Source organism: Apteryx rowi, unplaced genomic scaffold (assembly GCF_003343035.1).
Source record: "Apteryx rowi isolate R43461 unplaced genomic scaffold, aptRow1 scaffold_41, whole genome shotgun sequence".
Taxonomy (NCBI): domain Eukaryota; kingdom Metazoa; phylum Chordata; class Aves; order Apterygiformes; family Apterygidae; genus Apteryx; species Apteryx rowi.
The window spans coordinates 3,554,395-3,571,577 of NW_020450621.1; the positions used below are offsets into that span (position 1 = coordinate 3,554,395).

At 44.7% G+C, this 17,183-nt stretch overlaps 1 protein-coding gene across 1 annotated transcript in view; it reads right to left on the reverse strand.

Moving 5' to 3' along the window:
• DNAH9 (dynein axonemal heavy chain 9) overlaps window positions 1-17,183 on the reverse strand; it is a 215,022-nt gene that overhangs the window by 152,255 nt on the left and 45,584 nt on the right. Inside the window, exons 27-37 of the mRNA XM_026075736.1 lie at window positions 16,713-16,873; window positions 15,448-15,604; window positions 14,643-14,747; window positions 11,765-11,922; window positions 10,434-10,572; window positions 8,926-9,213; window positions 8,144-8,354; window positions 5,683-5,810; window positions 5,025-5,133; window positions 3,705-3,852; window positions 1,724-1,898 (exon numbers count right to left, since the gene is read on the reverse strand). Coding sequence (XP_025931521.1) covers window positions 1,724-1,898; window positions 3,705-3,852; window positions 5,025-5,133; window positions 5,683-5,810; window positions 8,144-8,354; window positions 8,926-9,213; window positions 10,434-10,572; window positions 11,765-11,922; window positions 14,643-14,747; window positions 15,448-15,604; window positions 16,713-16,873 — 1,779 coding nt within the window. The remainder of the gene's footprint in view (window positions 1-1,723; window positions 1,899-3,704; window positions 3,853-5,024; window positions 5,134-5,682; window positions 5,811-8,143; window positions 8,355-8,925; window positions 9,214-10,433; window positions 10,573-11,764; window positions 11,923-14,642; window positions 14,748-15,447; window positions 15,605-16,712; window positions 16,874-17,183) is intronic.

The window sequence follows — 17,183 nt, forward strand, 5'->3', positions numbered from 1 at the left end:
TCCTGCAAGCACAGGAACAAAACTGTGGAACAGAGCCAAGGATGGCCCCAACGCCAGCAGCTTCGTGGCGGGGCTCTGACACACAGCACATTATCTTCTTGTCTATTATTACTGCTAACAGTTGGAAGTTATAAAGCAGCAGCAGCTTTTACAATTACTTGGAAATCAAGAGAAAGCCCTGCTGCGCCAAACTAAGCCATACAGCCAAGAAATGGGGCAGAACAAGGAGCTGGGGTGAAAGGAAAAGCCTGTTTCCCCTCGCCAGTGTATAAGTCTTCAGGGAGAGAGAGAGAACAAGGCCTGGAGGGGCAGCATGAGGGATGCCAGAGGCAGCAGCACAAGCCTGGTATTTCCCACGGCAAGTCTGGAGAAGATCCTTCAGAGATTCCTGTTGTACTCATGGTAAAGCTTCTAACAAAGTGACTGAGTTTCAGCTCAGCTGGGAAACTGTGCTTCTCCCGCATTTTGAGCRCCGAGGCTTGAAGAGGGGTCCGAAAGTGTACAAAATCAATTGCTGACCTTGAGAGAACGCAGTCTTATAATAATATCACCGTGCAAGAGATCACACCCACCTTGTCTAATGCAAGCTGACTGATTCAGAGGCTGACAGCTGCAATTAATCCACAGGATAGATGTACTGTAGAAGCAGCATGGAGAGTAGTGCCTTGTCTTCCTCTCCCTCTCAGACAAGGATATCTTGGTCTCTGATTGTGCCATCCAGCAATACAGTCTTTGGTGTGGACATCAGTTCACCAAGAGTCCAGCAACTCATGCCAGAGAATGCCCAACAGCTGACTCCCAGCAGGGTTTTCCAAGCTGAGTGCCTAAAATGGCCAACCCCAGCCTCCCTGTCAGCTAGCAAAGCGTCCATACAGCTATGTTTCTGCATAACAGGGAGTCTGAGGGACAAGAGGTCAGAAAAGCTTTGGCCTGACTCTCAGAAACTCACGCATTCTAGAGAGGGACCCTTTTCATATCTCATATGACAAGATTTTCATAGATGTGCAGCAGCCAGAGGGTCCACCTGAGATGCTTCTGGCCAGACTTCCAGAAGACTTCAGTACCCAAAGGCCCTGAAGTTTGTGAGCTTCTCTGACAGCCCTGATGGCTCAGCAGCATACTCCCAGGACAGAGCAAGTATTTCAAAGAGCAGAATAACTAGATACTGCCACTTAAATGGAAGCAAGTAATCACCAAAGCCCATTCTGCTCAGCTTGTCACTTCTCTTTCTTAAATACTTTTATTAGAAAACCAGGACAGCTGATACCTGACATCTGCCTGTCTTTAATAAAATCCAGTGGTGACAAAGCATTGGCTGGTTGGTGTTATACAGTGTAACTTCTACCTGCACAGTCGGATGGCTGAAACACTGTTCCAATGATATATTCATCCGACAAGTCAGTCTTAATTTGATCACGTTATGCACATCCACGGGCCTCTAAATTAACCTAATGTTTCTGCCAGTGAAATGTGTGCGCATAAACAAACATCCCTCTGCCTTTATCACTTTACTCCTCATCCTTTCCATTCTGGTGTTACACCTTGGATAACGATATCTTTCACAAAATGGAAAGGAACAATTGCATTAAGGTTTCTAGTTCATTATCACCTACATGGAAGCCCCAGAAAACCAGCATTACTGATAGAGTGCTATATTCTAAAAGAAGAAGAAGGGGAAAAAAGGCCTGCATAGAAGACGCTGAAGCAGCAGCTTSCTCCTTACCTGGTCTTGAAACATTGATCCACCAAAGGCCCAGACGGCAGCAAACACAAAGTAAAGTTCATATAGTTCCTTGGGACAGTCAGGAGGTGTGTTYTCCTCCGTCAGGAGACATTCAAGGAGGTAGCACAACATCTGAACCATACTCTGCTCTGGAATGGGAATAATCTTCTTAAATCTAAAGGATGGAAATTGACAGCATGTGAAATAAAACTGAATCCAGCAACACAATTGCTCAGAATCCAGGAAGACATGCTTTGAAATCCTTTTTCCGGATATTAACATTTTACTTTTCTGCAGTGTGTGTCTTATCCATTGGTACAACAAGAAAGAAAACACCCATTCTCTCCCCCAGACCTGCTGGCACCGGCGCATATACAAAGTAACAATAGTAATCAGAAGTTTCAAGCATTTTAAAACTTTTATCCTCTAGAAAGAAGTAAAATGGAAGACTTGCTAAAGGCAATGATTTCCTGTGAACACGACGAGTTCAAAAGCGGTCAAATAGAGGAGTAATAAAATAAACCCTTTCATCTTGCCATTTTACATTCATTTAAGCTACACTTACAGAATTCCAAACTAATATCGTAGCAGCACTGAAGTCCTCTGTAAAGTAATTACAGCTATTTGAAAGGTTGGTTCTACAATTTCTGAATTAAGCAAGCTACCAAAATACTCAGCTCAGGGCTGCCTGCAGCTAATCCTGTGGATTTCATGGTCTGACACAGCGTTCAGCAAATAGAGTGGGAAATGTCCGATGGATTATGCAACTAATGGCTATAATCAGCCTGGTCCCGCAGAAAGCAGCCTCTCCATTAAGTTGCCTACCTCCTACTTCCAAAGACCTCTGCTTTCACTAACTCATCCCATTCTGACATGTCACCGTTGTGGTTGACAACCCCCACACTTGATTTTGTGCTGGTATTCTTGTTTTTTTTTGTTGTTGTTGCTTGTTGTCGTTGTTGCTTGTTGTCGTTGTTGTTGCTTGTTGTCGTTGTTGTTGCTTGTTGTCGTTGTTGTTGCTTGTTGTCGTTGTTGTTGCTTGTTTAACTGAGGTGCAAGTATAGGAAGCAAACAGAGGATGGGAGAAATTTTCCTACTCAAGTTTGCTGGGATTCTACTGTTGCCAGTCCTCATCATTTCATGATTAAGAGAGCTGTTTCCCACAATGATGAGCAAGAACCACTCCAGAGGACTTCTGTGTAGGCAGCATTTTGAAGCTAACATAAGCCTGCAGCCCTTTTTACCACTGCTAGGCTGACAAGGGCCCCAAATGCACTACAYTGGGGAGCATCAGAGCTCTTCCGGAAATCAAAGTTATTCTTATTCATTTGRCTGGTGTTCAACCATGAAACACACCCAGGCTGGATATCCATAGAGACCGATTTCATTTTGTCCAAATGCATCAGGAAAAGCAGTTAAAGAGACAATTGCCAGGAGAGCAATCCTAACCTCTCTCAAAAACACCAATTTTCTTGTGATAACTAAGAAGCAGGAAAAAAGTGGGAAGGGGAAAAAGAGGATCTGTTCTCTCCACTTTCCACACTGTGGGTTGAAAACTTTCTTTAAGCAATGGTTTGAAATCTGTCCTACTGAAAAATGACTTGTGGAGTGGACTCAGGTACAGCCTGACATGTCAGGAGAGTCAAAAAAGTTCCTCTTTAGGATCTTCTGGATTTCCTCTCYAAGAGATGCAGAATTGACACAAGGAGTGAAGAACAACCACATGAAAATCAAATGAAAACCAGATCCGGCCAGCAAAGAATGRGAAAGAGTGGTAGCACCCACACTTTTCTCTGCCACTTCCCATTTACACGCTTCTATGTGGTTAAGCCAATGAGGCTCAGGGCTCTTCGGGGCAGGGAAGAAAGCACCCACCAATGCTACATGCAGCTCAACCCTAGCAGRGCACAGGGCAATCTGGAAGGCTGTGGGTGTCCCTCTGCCCTCGCCTCAGAGTTACATTCACCTCTTTATGTGTTACCTTGTTCTAAGGGTATCCAGGCAAAGCGGCAGGTACTTGTCAAACAAAATGGTCAAGTTGGCTCTTTCTGACTGGATCTCTCGCCTGTCAATCCAGCTGCTCACCGGGGGATTCCAGCCCAGATCCACTGGGTTGATGTACAGGATCCCTTTAGACCCAGGGTAAGAGATAATATATAATAAGGACACAGCAGAGATAATTCCTTTTGTCCAGCAGAAATGCTCACTTCCTTTCACTCAACTAATCCTCATATACACCTGGGTGCCACACTACCTATCCCCTCTTTCTGCCCCACTGCAGAGGATGTCCCCACCCCCTGGCACTGCACAGCTCTCTGCACTGTCCGTGATCTTTGGGGCACCTCTGTCAAGATCTATGTGGGATTTGAGCTGTGTCCCAACTCAGGAATCTGCATGCCATGGCTCTTGTGCTCTAGGGCATGGATCCAGCAGGACTCTCCAGATGTTAAGTGGTGTTCATGTGCACAGAAAGTCTTGGCCCCTTTAACCAGAGCTAAGAGCTTCCCCAAAAATGCAGAGATGAGAGCTGGCAGCAGACAGGGGCTAAGGGGCTGTACAGCTCTGTTCTTGGCTGGTGGTATGCATGTGGGTTCCTCAACTCCCTGTATCCCCTGCACCCACACAGCCAGGCACATGGCTTTGGAGGGATGCCATCACAAGGAAGGATTAGCAGATGTCTAGTATACAGGCAATTCACTTTACAGCCCTCCTGCACAAAAACTGAGGAGGAACAGCATAACAGCAAAGAGACTTAACTCGGGAAACTTGGACACTTTTCCTGATGCAGCCCCAAATTAAGAACATGGTCTTGCCTGAGTCATGTTATTGCTCTGGGACTCGTTTCCCCATGTGCAAAACTAGGAGACTCCTTCATTCCCTTCTCCCATACTTCATGCACTTCTCCAGAAGATCAAGAGCTATTTGGCATACGGACTGCCCCTCTCCTTATCAAGTTGGTACAGGGTGTTGCACAGCAGAAGCACTCTCTTGGCACTGCTGAAGCTGTCATTGCCCATCAACAGGCAGAAATTCTGGGTAAATCTCCCCGGTGACGGCTCCGCATTTGGATTTGGGGTCAAGATCCTGAGTTTGCCCACATGCTTCAGGAACTTACCCTGCCCACCAAAGGCAGCTATGATCCCAGGTGGAGAACTTTCAACAGGGATCAAATTGGCCAATGAAAGACAGTAGTTAATGGCACTAAACCCCRCTTGGTCTATGCAAAATCCCACAGTAAAGCTTGGGCCAGTCATTTCCTTCAGGGAAAGCATGAACTCTTCCTGCTCATATCAGGACCCACCTGCTCTGGACACGGTCGCTGGAGTGGCTGTGCGCAGGTGGCTGATCTCAAAGACCAGCCGCATTGTCGGGTTCAGAGGGATCCTCTCATTGCTTGCCAGGGTCAGCACCTGCATGTGGCAGACAGATAGTGGCAGTGTAATCCTGGGGTTAATACCTTCCCCAGGAATGGGAATGAAATGCGCTCAGTCCTTAGTACTAGAAACCTTTGTTGTTGTCAGCCCAGTGCCTCAAAGCAAAGCAGCTGATTTCTAACATAAAAGAAAGACCCCTCTCTTCCATGACCCAAAATGAATAGCACTCCCTTATGCAAGAGAAAAGGTGCCGGAATATGATTCTTTTCTCCATTTTAAAGGACTTGAAATTATAATCAGGATATCTGTAGTTACTCATGATTCTAGCTCTCCAGTAAAGGGAAATTCCCATGAAAACATAGGCTTTGGGCTATTTTCCTCATGCACCGTTTTCATTATATTTTTTTATACACACACATATATGTATATATATGTGTGTATGTGTGCATCTCTCTCTCTCTCTCTAAAAAAACACCATCACAACTGTATTATTACAAGAGGTATTATTTCAGCAGGTGTATTTCTCTGAGACTGAATCTTGTCATGCAATCAAGGAATACCTGCTTCTTTAACTTTATGCATTACCTTATTATCATCCATCACAGTATTAAGAGACTCAATCCACATTGGATCAATATCTCCATCTAGTACCATCCACTTGGGACCATCATGTGTTATGTTGGCCAGCTCTCGCATGATTGATGAAAACAGTCCTAGGACAATAATATGAATATCTTGATGAACACTGAATTTGCCTCCTGATCTACCATTTTTCTCTAACAACTTATTAAAAATTATCCTACTCAGTGCTTTCCTCTTAAGCATTCAGAACTCCGCATCTGTACGTGTTTTAATAAATGTTACTATACCATGATATGGATCTTGTCTCCTGTGAAGAAAAATTACATTATTAGTTAGCACCACTGAAAATGACTGCAGACCTACACACAAGCTTCCTTCCCCCTGAGATTCATGAAGGATAAGAAAAGTGAAGAGTAGATACTCAGAGGCAAAAGAGGGCATGAACTACACAATGCAAAGAAACCCATCTGAATATGCCTTGGAATTTCTTAGAACTGTTTTTGTGGCTCAAAGTATTTCAGGGAAATCAAGATGCATTAAACTCTGGGTCATGGCTTTAGTGAGATTGAGGGGAGAACAAGCACAGAATGACATTGAATGACAGAACAAAACGTCAGTAAAATCAAGGAGACAGAGAGGATACAGTGTCTCGAGGGGAGTAAATAATGAATGTTAAGAAGAGCAAGAAGGCTGGGAATAGAGCAGCAGTACTGCAGAGCAAATGAAAACTCCACAAAACTATCACTCTCCTCTACATGTGAAAATACCTAGGGAGACTTTCGTTTTCATGAAAAAACATCAGGCAAACATAAAAAAAAAAAAAAAAGTCTTCTGGTGAATTGTGACAAGTACTTTTTTTTTTTTTTCCCACCCCTCCAGGACAAGCTATTCTTGTGTGATCTATATCAGGAATGGCTAGTGGCATTATACGACTGAAGACAAAGTTTGTGCAGAGCAAATGCAACAGGTATCTGATCCGGAGGTCAAGTCAAAAAAACATTACTTCCCTGATTGCTTCAACTGAGTTGCTCCCATGTTGGACACACGACTTGTCAACAGTCTCTGAAACTACTTCAGGATCATTACTATCAGAAATAGTCACTGTCTCAGATCACCAGCGCTCCCCTCACAAGCACCATGACAGCAGTGGAGAGAAGTGCTGCTCTTCTAAATTTTTGTGTCCACACCATAAAGCTGGGTTGGGGATTTAAAGAAGAGTTTGGTTCTATGAAGAACACTTTTAGGATTCTCTTGGACCTTTTACCATCTAACATGCATAACCTTTTCAACTCCTGAYGATGAAAGTAGTGATAGGATGAAAACAGGAAGAAGAAAAGCCAGTACGTAAGGTTAATATGTGAGGGAATGCATCACCTTTTGCTGGACCGTGGGGAAAGTCTCCTTGCTGATATTTGACAAAAATAAGCAAAATTTTCAGGAATGGTTAATGCAGAAAATATTTGCCTTAAAACTTCAGGGTAGAGGCCCCTAAACTCATTTGAAATGTCATAGGCTAGAAAAGCATTGGACAGCCACCTTTAAAATGTCCCCCCTACTAATAAGTAATACCAGAGGTCCTTGATCTGCAGTCACTCCTGCAGTCAGTCTAGAGAGTTCAAGCTATATTCCACCACTTTCTCTCTGTCACTTTTGATTTAGGATCCCTAACTACAATTAAAATGAAATTAACCCTGGTACTGGAGCAGAGCGAGCGGTCAGGAAGGGTCCGCGGCTGGGGACAGGGGAGGTGGGTAGGCAGTTCATCTCCTAGAGAGATTCTGGCTGAGGATGATTTATGGCAATGTCTTCCCATACCTCCTCCACACCTCCCAAACCAGCCACAAACATGATCAAAACTGCCTTTCCATATTAGATACAATCAAACATTTTCACTACAGCTTCTTGTGATTTTTCATCAGATTTTAGACACGTCTTATTTTCCTCAGGAGTGCTCAGGATCAACAGACTGGGAAATTGTGGTATTCTACAGAAAGACCGGGCAGCAGTATCTGCAGTTCTGAGGTAGAGGAAAGCACTGCTTTAGGGCTGGTGTGTGCTACCAGCAACTGAAACCTGGGGATGGTGTATGTTGGGGGCCCTCAGCGCACACCATAGGGCAGAGAAGAATTCAGCAGCCACCTCTCTTCCATCACTGGTCCAGCCCTCTCTGAGGTGCTGCCTGTCCCATTTAGAAACTGGTACATGTCAGGATTAATAGACATGATATCTATTCTTAAGGCAAATAAGTTAAAGCAGGTTTATGCTATATTTCTCATTTGAAGATCAAACAGCTAAAACTTCCTGTGTACCCTTTTAACAACAGACTCCCACATGGCTGTGAGCAGCAGACAAATGTCTGAACTTTGAGACCTGCATCCAAAGAACCAGCCATCCTGTTGCTGCTCAGGAAGTTCACTAAAAGATCCTTCTTCATCTACAGGTTCAGGGGTGAAAATACATTTACCGTCTTTCCATTCCCTTGTTGCAGGGTTAATAATGCCAAAAAGCTCATCATTGGTGACTGCCTTGGGGTTGAGGTCTGTCCAGACAGGACGGCGCTTCATTATCTGGTAAGTCTTGTTCAGGGATTTCAGCACCTGAGATTTGCCTGTGCCTGCATTACCCACCACGAAGACAGAGTGCCGGACCGTCAGCAGCTCCTCTAGCTGCACCACCTGAGAAAAACACACCCAAATTTCAGACAAAAATACCAAACTAAAGTTCAGATCTACCAAATAGCTCCCATTGGGCCTCTTCTTTAGAAAGAGGAATCCAAGAGAGAAACAGATTTTGCAGAGTTTGGTCTAGCCACTCTAATCAGGATGGGTCAAACCCTCAGGCTGCAGACAAACCTCCAGCACTATTTACATCTGAATAGCTGACAGATATCAGCTGCTGAGGCTCTGGTCTCCAGGGGCCATGCTTTCAAGGTGAAGCCACAAGAGTTTTGTAAACGCTTTGTAAACCCAGTGGCTCATTTAGGGCTGAGCCAGTGATGGCCTTAGGCAGCTATGACTGCATCAGAGCCTGCACCAAAGGATCTCTTAGGCCCTAGAAGCAGGAACAGATCCCACGAGTCTGTGCCTGCCTTGTATTGGTAATGACTGCAYAGCAGACTGTGTCCTCCATCAAGGGCAGCCTGCAGGGGATTATTGTACAGAGCCCTCTTTGTAGCAGCAAAGATGGTTGAGAAAACACAAATGATTTGATGATGGCATAGCTAGGGCAGAAATTGGTTAGTCTTACTTTGAGCACAAAGTTGTCTTCAGCCTGCAGCCGGAGGTCCAACACAGCCTGCTTCACAAATGACTCAAAATTCGGGTCACGCTTCCGAGGCACATCCAACGCAGGGAAAAGATCCCCAATCAGACCCATAAACACCGGCATGTCATCGGTCACAATCTTGGGGATGTTGAAGTCGCGAAGAGAGCGCATCAGAACCTGGTCTTCGGGTCGATCTGGGTCATCTCGCTTGAGGGAACCAGCGACAACTAGCACTGACTTGATAGCACGTAAGCCCCAGTCATAGTGATCCTACACAGGAGAAAAGGGAGGGGTGGCTTTATGCTTAGATGGCCCACTCCTACACAGAGGGAAGAACCAGAACCTCCAAACTGCCAGACAAGCCAGCACTGGAAATACATCCAAATCTATTAATTACATCATAGCCAGAGACCTCCACCAGCTTGAGGCATGAGTCATCTGATTTCCAATTTAGCAGGTGAGATTCCTTTCACCATGTAAGCTCAGAGATGGCAGTAATACAGAATTAGGACTTGCACTCTTGAGACCTAAGCAGTTTGTTCCACCTAAAACAAAAAGCAGCTAAAGCAAGGCCAGCCAGATCCCTAGYAGCCTACTCTGGATCTGCACAAGCTACCAAGGTGAAAGGCTTGTTAGTCCACTATGAGGCTCCTAACACTCAGGTTTCTCCATTCTGTTCATCCCAAGATTACCAGGTACATTTTGTCTGAGTCAGAAATTACACCACTGGGTGCTAACCCACAGGCAGCCCACTGAGCAAGGCCAGTAAGGATATTGCTGAAAAAGGTTCACAGAGTGGCATTAGAGGAGCTCTCAGAGCAGCAAGCTATCCTTTATTTTGCTGCTTTATTAACATCCTCCAAGTGTCAAGCTATGTTATGTGGGAGACCACAGCTTCCACCAAGACCCCTGAGACAAAAGATAAGGTATAGAGTTTCTGTGACAAGGCATCTCCCACCCAGCCTTGTGCTGTCACAGCTAAGATCAGACTTTTCATCTGAAATTCTGAACCAATTCTTTTCAGGATCCAGCTTTGATTTATGCAAATAATTACAAGGAAAAATCTGACTAATTAGAGCTTTGCATTAAAAGTGACCCTACTTGGCCAGCATATGACAACACAGGTAACCATTACGCTGAAYTCAGAGAGGTACAGATGTCATAAAACACTTAAAAGGCAGGAAATTCAATAGGATATAGGAGAACTGGAAAGTAAAGGGTCACTGAATACTTCCTATTTGAATCCATTGAAAAATCTCTCACATTAATGCAGCTGATAAAGCACTTTTGTCCCTGCAGATCCTCCAAAAAAGCAGTTTGAAAATTTCATTGCTCTGACAATCACAAAACTTCTCCCAGTAGCCAGACTAAATGCAGTCATTAAAGAGAAGTTGTGAAGTTCTAGCTACAGAAGTGGTAGAATATTGTGCTACTGGTTGTTTGGAGATCAACATGTTTCATCATGTTATCCAGCCATGAAGCAGACTCACCTGTTTGGACAGGAGCTCTTTGCACAGCTGGTACAGAGTAATGAACTTCCTCGCTAGTGCACGGGCCTCAATGAAACCCTCAGCCACCAACATAATTTCACAGATCAGCTCAAAATCTGGCACAACCATCGCACACGGCCTAAAAACATAGTAGAGAAAATACTGAAGAACAAGTATTTCTCATCTACAGGCCTTATAAACAGGGGACAGGCACAATAAGCTGCCATTATTTATTAGCGAGGACTAGCGTRGGTTTGAATTCAGAGGATGAATGCAAAATAAAAAGCCTACACTCCTTTTACCCAGCCCAAAAGACACAGGAGCTCACTACCCAGATTTCATTGGATTTATCTGGGCTTTGTTCTGATTTGAAACATGAGCCTGCCTTTAAGTTAACCTGAAAAAAACAGTGCCAGCACTGCCAGAGGAAGATCAGAATATTCAGAAGAAAACACAATTGTTTATGTCTCCCCTTTGTAAAATGGCTCAAGATTGCCTTTCCAGGCAGTGACACTGTTCTGCTGGATGGAAGGCCAAATACTGGCAAGCATGGCCTGAAATGGAGATCGGCAGTAGCAAGTAATACGTGTTATATCCGAAGAAAGATTAAAAAAAAAAAAAAAGTGGCTTGGCTCAGGAACTTGTAGACTGGCACAGACATGGGCCCCTCTCCTCACTCCTGCAAAGACTTCGAACTGCACTTAAAACAGGTTGGGTCATTCCCAGCACGATCAGTGTTGACATGGTGGCCGGCAGGGAGGGGAGGTGGTGATGGGTGTCCTGTGTATTCACACCTACTCCTGTTCCAGGCATTGTACCAGTGGTGAAATGGCTGCCCAAGCTCRCAGACAGAAGCGCAGTTATGAAGCAAGTGGAACCACGAATCCAACAGCAAAGCGGACAGAGGATGTGGGCCTGTGACTGCTGTTTCACAGCTAAGCGGGAGGGTAGAAGATGAATGAGCATGCCCAGCCTGGCTGAAGGACCAGGGCTGTTCTGTTACAATATCTAGCTACCTAGAGATGAGCCAAAAGGCAGCAACAGCCTCAGCTTATTCCTAATCAGGAACTCGTTTGCAGAGATGACAGGGCAGTGCATTTGCAGCTTTATCTTCCATGACTACTCTTATGAGCCAGGTCCACAAACCGAGTTYATCATTGCAGTTTGCCCTACCTGTATATTCCCAGACTCAAGCTTCTTGTGCAAGCCAGAAATTATCTGAGAACCCCCAATGAGAGTGAATTTCCCAAGGAAATAAAGTCAAGCCTGGATACCCCAAAAGGCAACTGCTGCCACTATTATACAGGACACAAAACCTGATCTGGACTCACCTGAAAAGAGCTTTTAAATTCTCAGGTAGCTCAGTTCGACCTGCATAACCAGGGTTCATGGTGATGAAAATACCTACTGAGGGTACTAAGTTAATGTCTTCTCCAAGAAAATTGAAGGATTTCTTTTTGTCCCGTATAGCATCCTGCACACTCTTCACCTAGGAACCAAGTCTGTATTTTAGTACTGATGTTCAGTTATGAAAAAAAACACAGAATACAATCAACAGCCAAATGCAGTCCCAAGAGTCCAACACAATGTGGGCCTCCTATTCTCTTCATGCCTTCCCACACACACATTCACTATTGCTCTTCATGGCATCCCAAAACCCTTCTGTGCCTGTTCTGTTCCTTAAATAAAACACTAGGACCAGAAAAGGAGAAGTGTTTCCCAATAAACTTGCTCCCAACTCAATCGCAAACTAACCACTTGAYACCATTTCTTAAGATTTTGGGATATTAAATGTTTTATTTAAAACTGAAAGCACAAGGCAGAAGCTGTGAGACACTCTCCTGCCACTTTCACTCACTAATGTTATGTTGTCTTTTACATTTGTGCAATTGCAGCTTTGTTCTTCTCATTTCTCATCATCTAAAGAGAGCAAGTTTATTAGGGCTAAATCATCCYTTCACAGACAGCACTTTAGTGAGGGAGAAATGTCTCTATTTTCACCACTCTAACCTTACCACTCTTTGCTATCTTAAAGGTAAGCAATTAATCAAATTCCTTCTGTAAGAAAGCATATCGACATTAGCTGCATGACTAAGACGGCCAATTAAACATCGCCATGGTTACATTCTTAATAGCAGCCAGGAGACATGATGAAGGAATGACAGTCGTGCTGCTTTATTCAGATGCAGCACTCCAGCCAGGAGCAAGAGAATCATTAACAGTTGAGTCATATTTGGGCTTCTTTTGTTCAGCTTCCCCTTTTATTTTAAGATCCTCAAAGACTTTTTTCAATGACAATTTTAAACTAGAATCTGACAGAACAGAAATTGAAAGGGAACAATATATAAACTCATGTACCAGCCTGGGGCTTCTTTGGGACATCACATAAGGTAACAATTATGAGTGAAAGGAAGATGAGAAGAGCAAGGAGTCCATGGAGAGGCTCAGACAACATCTTTGACTRTAAGATCTGCAAGAATATAGGAACTTCTTGGTTCTAGATCTTACTTTCTACAATCCTGAGCCCAAAAGGGGGTGTAGGAAGAATTTAGCACCTAAATCAGACATTGGGATCCTAAAACCCTGCACTTTRACACTTGGGTCCAGAAGAACTTCAGATCCTCAGGCATCTGTTTTCTATACTGAAGCTCCCCAAGGCTCAAAATTTTCAGTTCTGGCCATGTCAGAGCGGAATCAGTCTGGACAATGCAGCTGAGCACCCACCTTACGCCCAAATTCCAGGAGTAACTGGAAGCTATGGGATTCCCAGTCTGCCTTGCACGTGGGCATGCTTGGAGTTTTCAGAGGAGGCCAATGTGGTTTAGAATCTGGACAACATCCAGCCACAGCTCTCTAAGCAAGGGCCAGGAGAGGCAGCAGGACTGCTTTCACCCTGCTGCCAAGAAGTTATAATGCTTACCCAGATTTCAGGCCCTGCCAGAGGGGATTCACACCTGCAGCAGTTACCCTAACAGAGTGCTCCTTCACTGCCCACTGGGCATTCATGAGAAGATTGCCAAGAGCCTCTCCTAGTGAAATCCTTCCCCCTGCATAAAATAATTCCAGATTTACTCATAGGTCAGCAGGAGGAGGGAAAGGAGGAGGCAAAGTGACAGAATGTATATAAGCACAAGCGAGCAGGACTCTCTAGCAYGATGGGGAGAACAGTCTCCTTTCTAGTTCCTCTCCCAGGATTACTGACGCGCTGTACATGAAACTCATCAATAAAATGCACTGAGCACTTAGATTAAGCAGGAGACCAGAAATCATCCTATAGGGAAAATGCCTACRCATTGGCAGGGCACAGCTCAAATAGCTCTTTCCTACGTTTAATTCCATGCTATCGGTGTATCCTAGGTAAGCACATAAATAAGGGCTGCAGTTCTGCCGGAGGTTCCAGTTATTGAGTGTCACCTGGTGGTCACAGGCTTTTCAGAGCACTGCACTGCAATCGTGGGGTTGAATGCTATCCTTTTAGAAAGCATTCCACTCAGCTAGTAATGTCCCCTCTACAGCCATTCCACAGAGCTCTCATTACAAACACTGAAATTAAATCTACAACCACATGCAAACAAAAAGAAAGAAAAAAGAATATAGTCTTGATGACATGCAAGTGTTAAGAAAGTTCATCTTGAATTTATTCTTATTTGTCACATACAATACACAAACTGTGCCTGACTGGATCCAACAGTAACCTAAAAAGTCCAGAAGGCTTTGGATCAGCCCCATAAACCACCATTCCCTCTGCTTTCTTCCCACCCCCTCCTTGAAAATTATTCCCATCCCACCCTAGGTGGCAGGAGACTGACTGAGCAGCCACAAGTAAAGGCAGTTCTCCTCCCTCAAATGGTGTGCTGTAATTATCTCGCAGCATGTTAATAATACAAATTCTCCTCCTCAGAGAAGAAAATGCACAGAGCCATGGTGTATATAGATCCGGGAAAAAGCCCTATAAAGAACTGCCCCAACACAAACGCTTTAACTGGGGGGACAAAAGAAGTGACAATAATGTTCGCAGCAGATGACTGCCATGTTTTGTCAGTGCCCTGATATTCATGTGATTAATTAATTTGGGGATATAATCCCTCACCTGTCTACACACTAAACTACGAAACCAGCAACATGCACTTTCCATATTTACCCTCACTTCAGTGAGAAGAACATGGCTCTGCCTTGTTTGTATTTATTTATGAGTGTTTCCTCACTTACCTGTACAGCCACCACAGAAAGCACCTCAACTGAAATTCTGTTAAATTCATCAAAACAGCCCCAGGCTCCCGTCTGGGAAAGGCCTTTGTAAATATTCCCACAAGACTGCAACGAAAAATTACAAACATGACATTACCAATGGAATCAACTCCAGAAAAAAAAAAAAAAAAAAAGGATTTTATTTCCCAGTCTGTTTATTTATAGCAATTTACAGTCTATTGTGGGTATTTAGAAAAGTGCATGGAAACAGCAGGCACAACTCAATTATAATATTTATAGCTCTGCACAGTTTGCCACTTGATTTGCTAATTGCACTTTCTCAATATATCTGTGCACAAGTTTCATTTAAAGGTCACCTGTGTTGAATTACTGACAGTCCTGCTGCCTGGGAGAGCCCATAAGCTGAATAAAATATGATCTGAAGCTACCAGAACCACTATACCATGCCAGACATTCAGGGAGCAAGACACAATCTGACAATTTAGGGTTATGCAGTGACTGGAGGTTCAGCAGGCTTTGGCTTTCTTCTGGCAAAGGATCTCAAAAAACACAGGACAGGTCTCTCCCCATGCCAAGGCACATCAGCCTGCGAGCATGGTGGGAAGGAATGACAGTGCCAAAAGTACCAGTGCAGCCCCATTCTTAACCAAACAGGCCAAAATTTTTGAAGCATTTCACAGGAAAAGTTAGCTCCAAATGGCAGGAAAAGGGTGTAATAAGGCACTCGACTCCTGAGAGAGCACAGTTTGGGCCTCTGCCTCCCAAAGAGCCCCGTACAGCTCCCAAAAAGGAAAGGAAGCACTACCTTATAGTCCATCTGCTCGGAGCAGTTAAACACATACACCATGATGCCCAGGGCTCGCCCCAAATCTTTAGTAGTCTCTGTCTTGCCGGTGCCTGCAGGGCCTGCAGGAGCTCCGCTCATGGTCAGGTGTAGTGACTGGGTCAGGGTAATGTAACATCTTCCACAGCAAAAAGTAAAGAAAAACAGGAAAGAGACTGAGAATTGGTCCAACAGGTCACTGATGGATCCAGAGCAATGGGACTGAGGTAATGCACCCCCTTTCTGCAAAGCAATATGTGAGTAGAGTGCATGTACAAGCTGAAAGTCCTCCTGGTCATTAATTACCACCTTGGCCTGTCTGTGTTTTTTTCCCGGAGGCACTCATTTTCCATCAGGGTCTGCTCAATCCCTTCATGTCAGGGGTTGAGCTTTCCGTGAAACCTCATTCTGCTGACTGATATTAGGCATGTCCCAGATCTCAGATAGCATGAGAACAGATTGGCTTTTCTGAGACAAAAGGACCTTCCTCTTGCTGCCCAAAGCTCTCAACCCAAAGCATCCCATTTTCCATCACCTTGCAGAAATCTGCTCGGATGGCTTTGGAATGATCCCACGCAATGCCACAGCAAGCCCCAAAGCTCCTCAGGCTCTAGAACTGATGACAAACAGGGAGGTGCCCATATGTGAGTGTCTGTGCTCCCTGTGCAAGCCACAGAGATGTAGTCAATACAGCCAACAAAACCTGACCCTGCATGGGGGCTTGGGTCAGCTGACTAACAGTGGGGACTGGAGCCATCTGAGATGCCCCTTGTCACTGAGATATCTGCCCACCCTGTGTGACATGACATGGGGTTCAGAGAAGACTTGTACACTTTTGGAGTGGGAGCTGGAAGCCAGGTGGGACATGGCAGAAATTCTCAAGTGGCCCTAGATGTCCACATTTAGATAACTGAATCAAACCGTACGTATCTAGTTCAAGATGTGATGAACAGGTCTCTAGACTCACTGACTGTATGGAGATATCAGCACCTCTGCACAGGCAGAGGCACACAAGTGAATGTCTTAATCAGTGAGCTGAATCCCACCCTAGGAGCTGAGGCAAAGATAGTCTCAGAGGGTACCACAACGAAATCACAAAATAGGAGAGTTAGAGCTCTGACACAGGATGGCTGGGACATGGAGAAGAACAGGATGGATGCAGGTATCCAGATCAAACCTGTCTGTGGTTGGCAACTGTTTCCGACTCCATGATAGCCCAGATATCCCAGTGTTTTCCCGGGACCTACCTGTCAGTCAATGGAGTGATGACAAGCCGAGGGGTGTTGCCAAGATATTCATAGGAGTACAGGAACTGGGCATCGCAGATATTGGCAAAACAGTGTCGCTCTTCATCTGCCCATCTGTGCCGGAGCTGTGACAGCCAAATGAACGCCTGAGCGTTGTCCACCTGAAATGTACCCACAGAGCAGCGTCATGGGAAGGCCAAGGATGCTGGGTAAGCACAACTCAGGTGCCAAAAATGGTGACTGTAATGAATTTACATCAGGGATGGACTGGGCTCAATCCAGTGAAGACAGATGTGGTGAGAAATATCACCTTGCAGAGTCCCAGTCTCCCACTAGTAGAGGAGAGGAATCAAAGTAGTGACCATCTTGCTGGGAGAGGAATAGGATAATTAGTCTGGATATCCACAAGAAAGAGCATCGCAAAAAAAACATGTGAAGAGAAAAGAAACATAAGAAGCAGCAAGTTGGGAA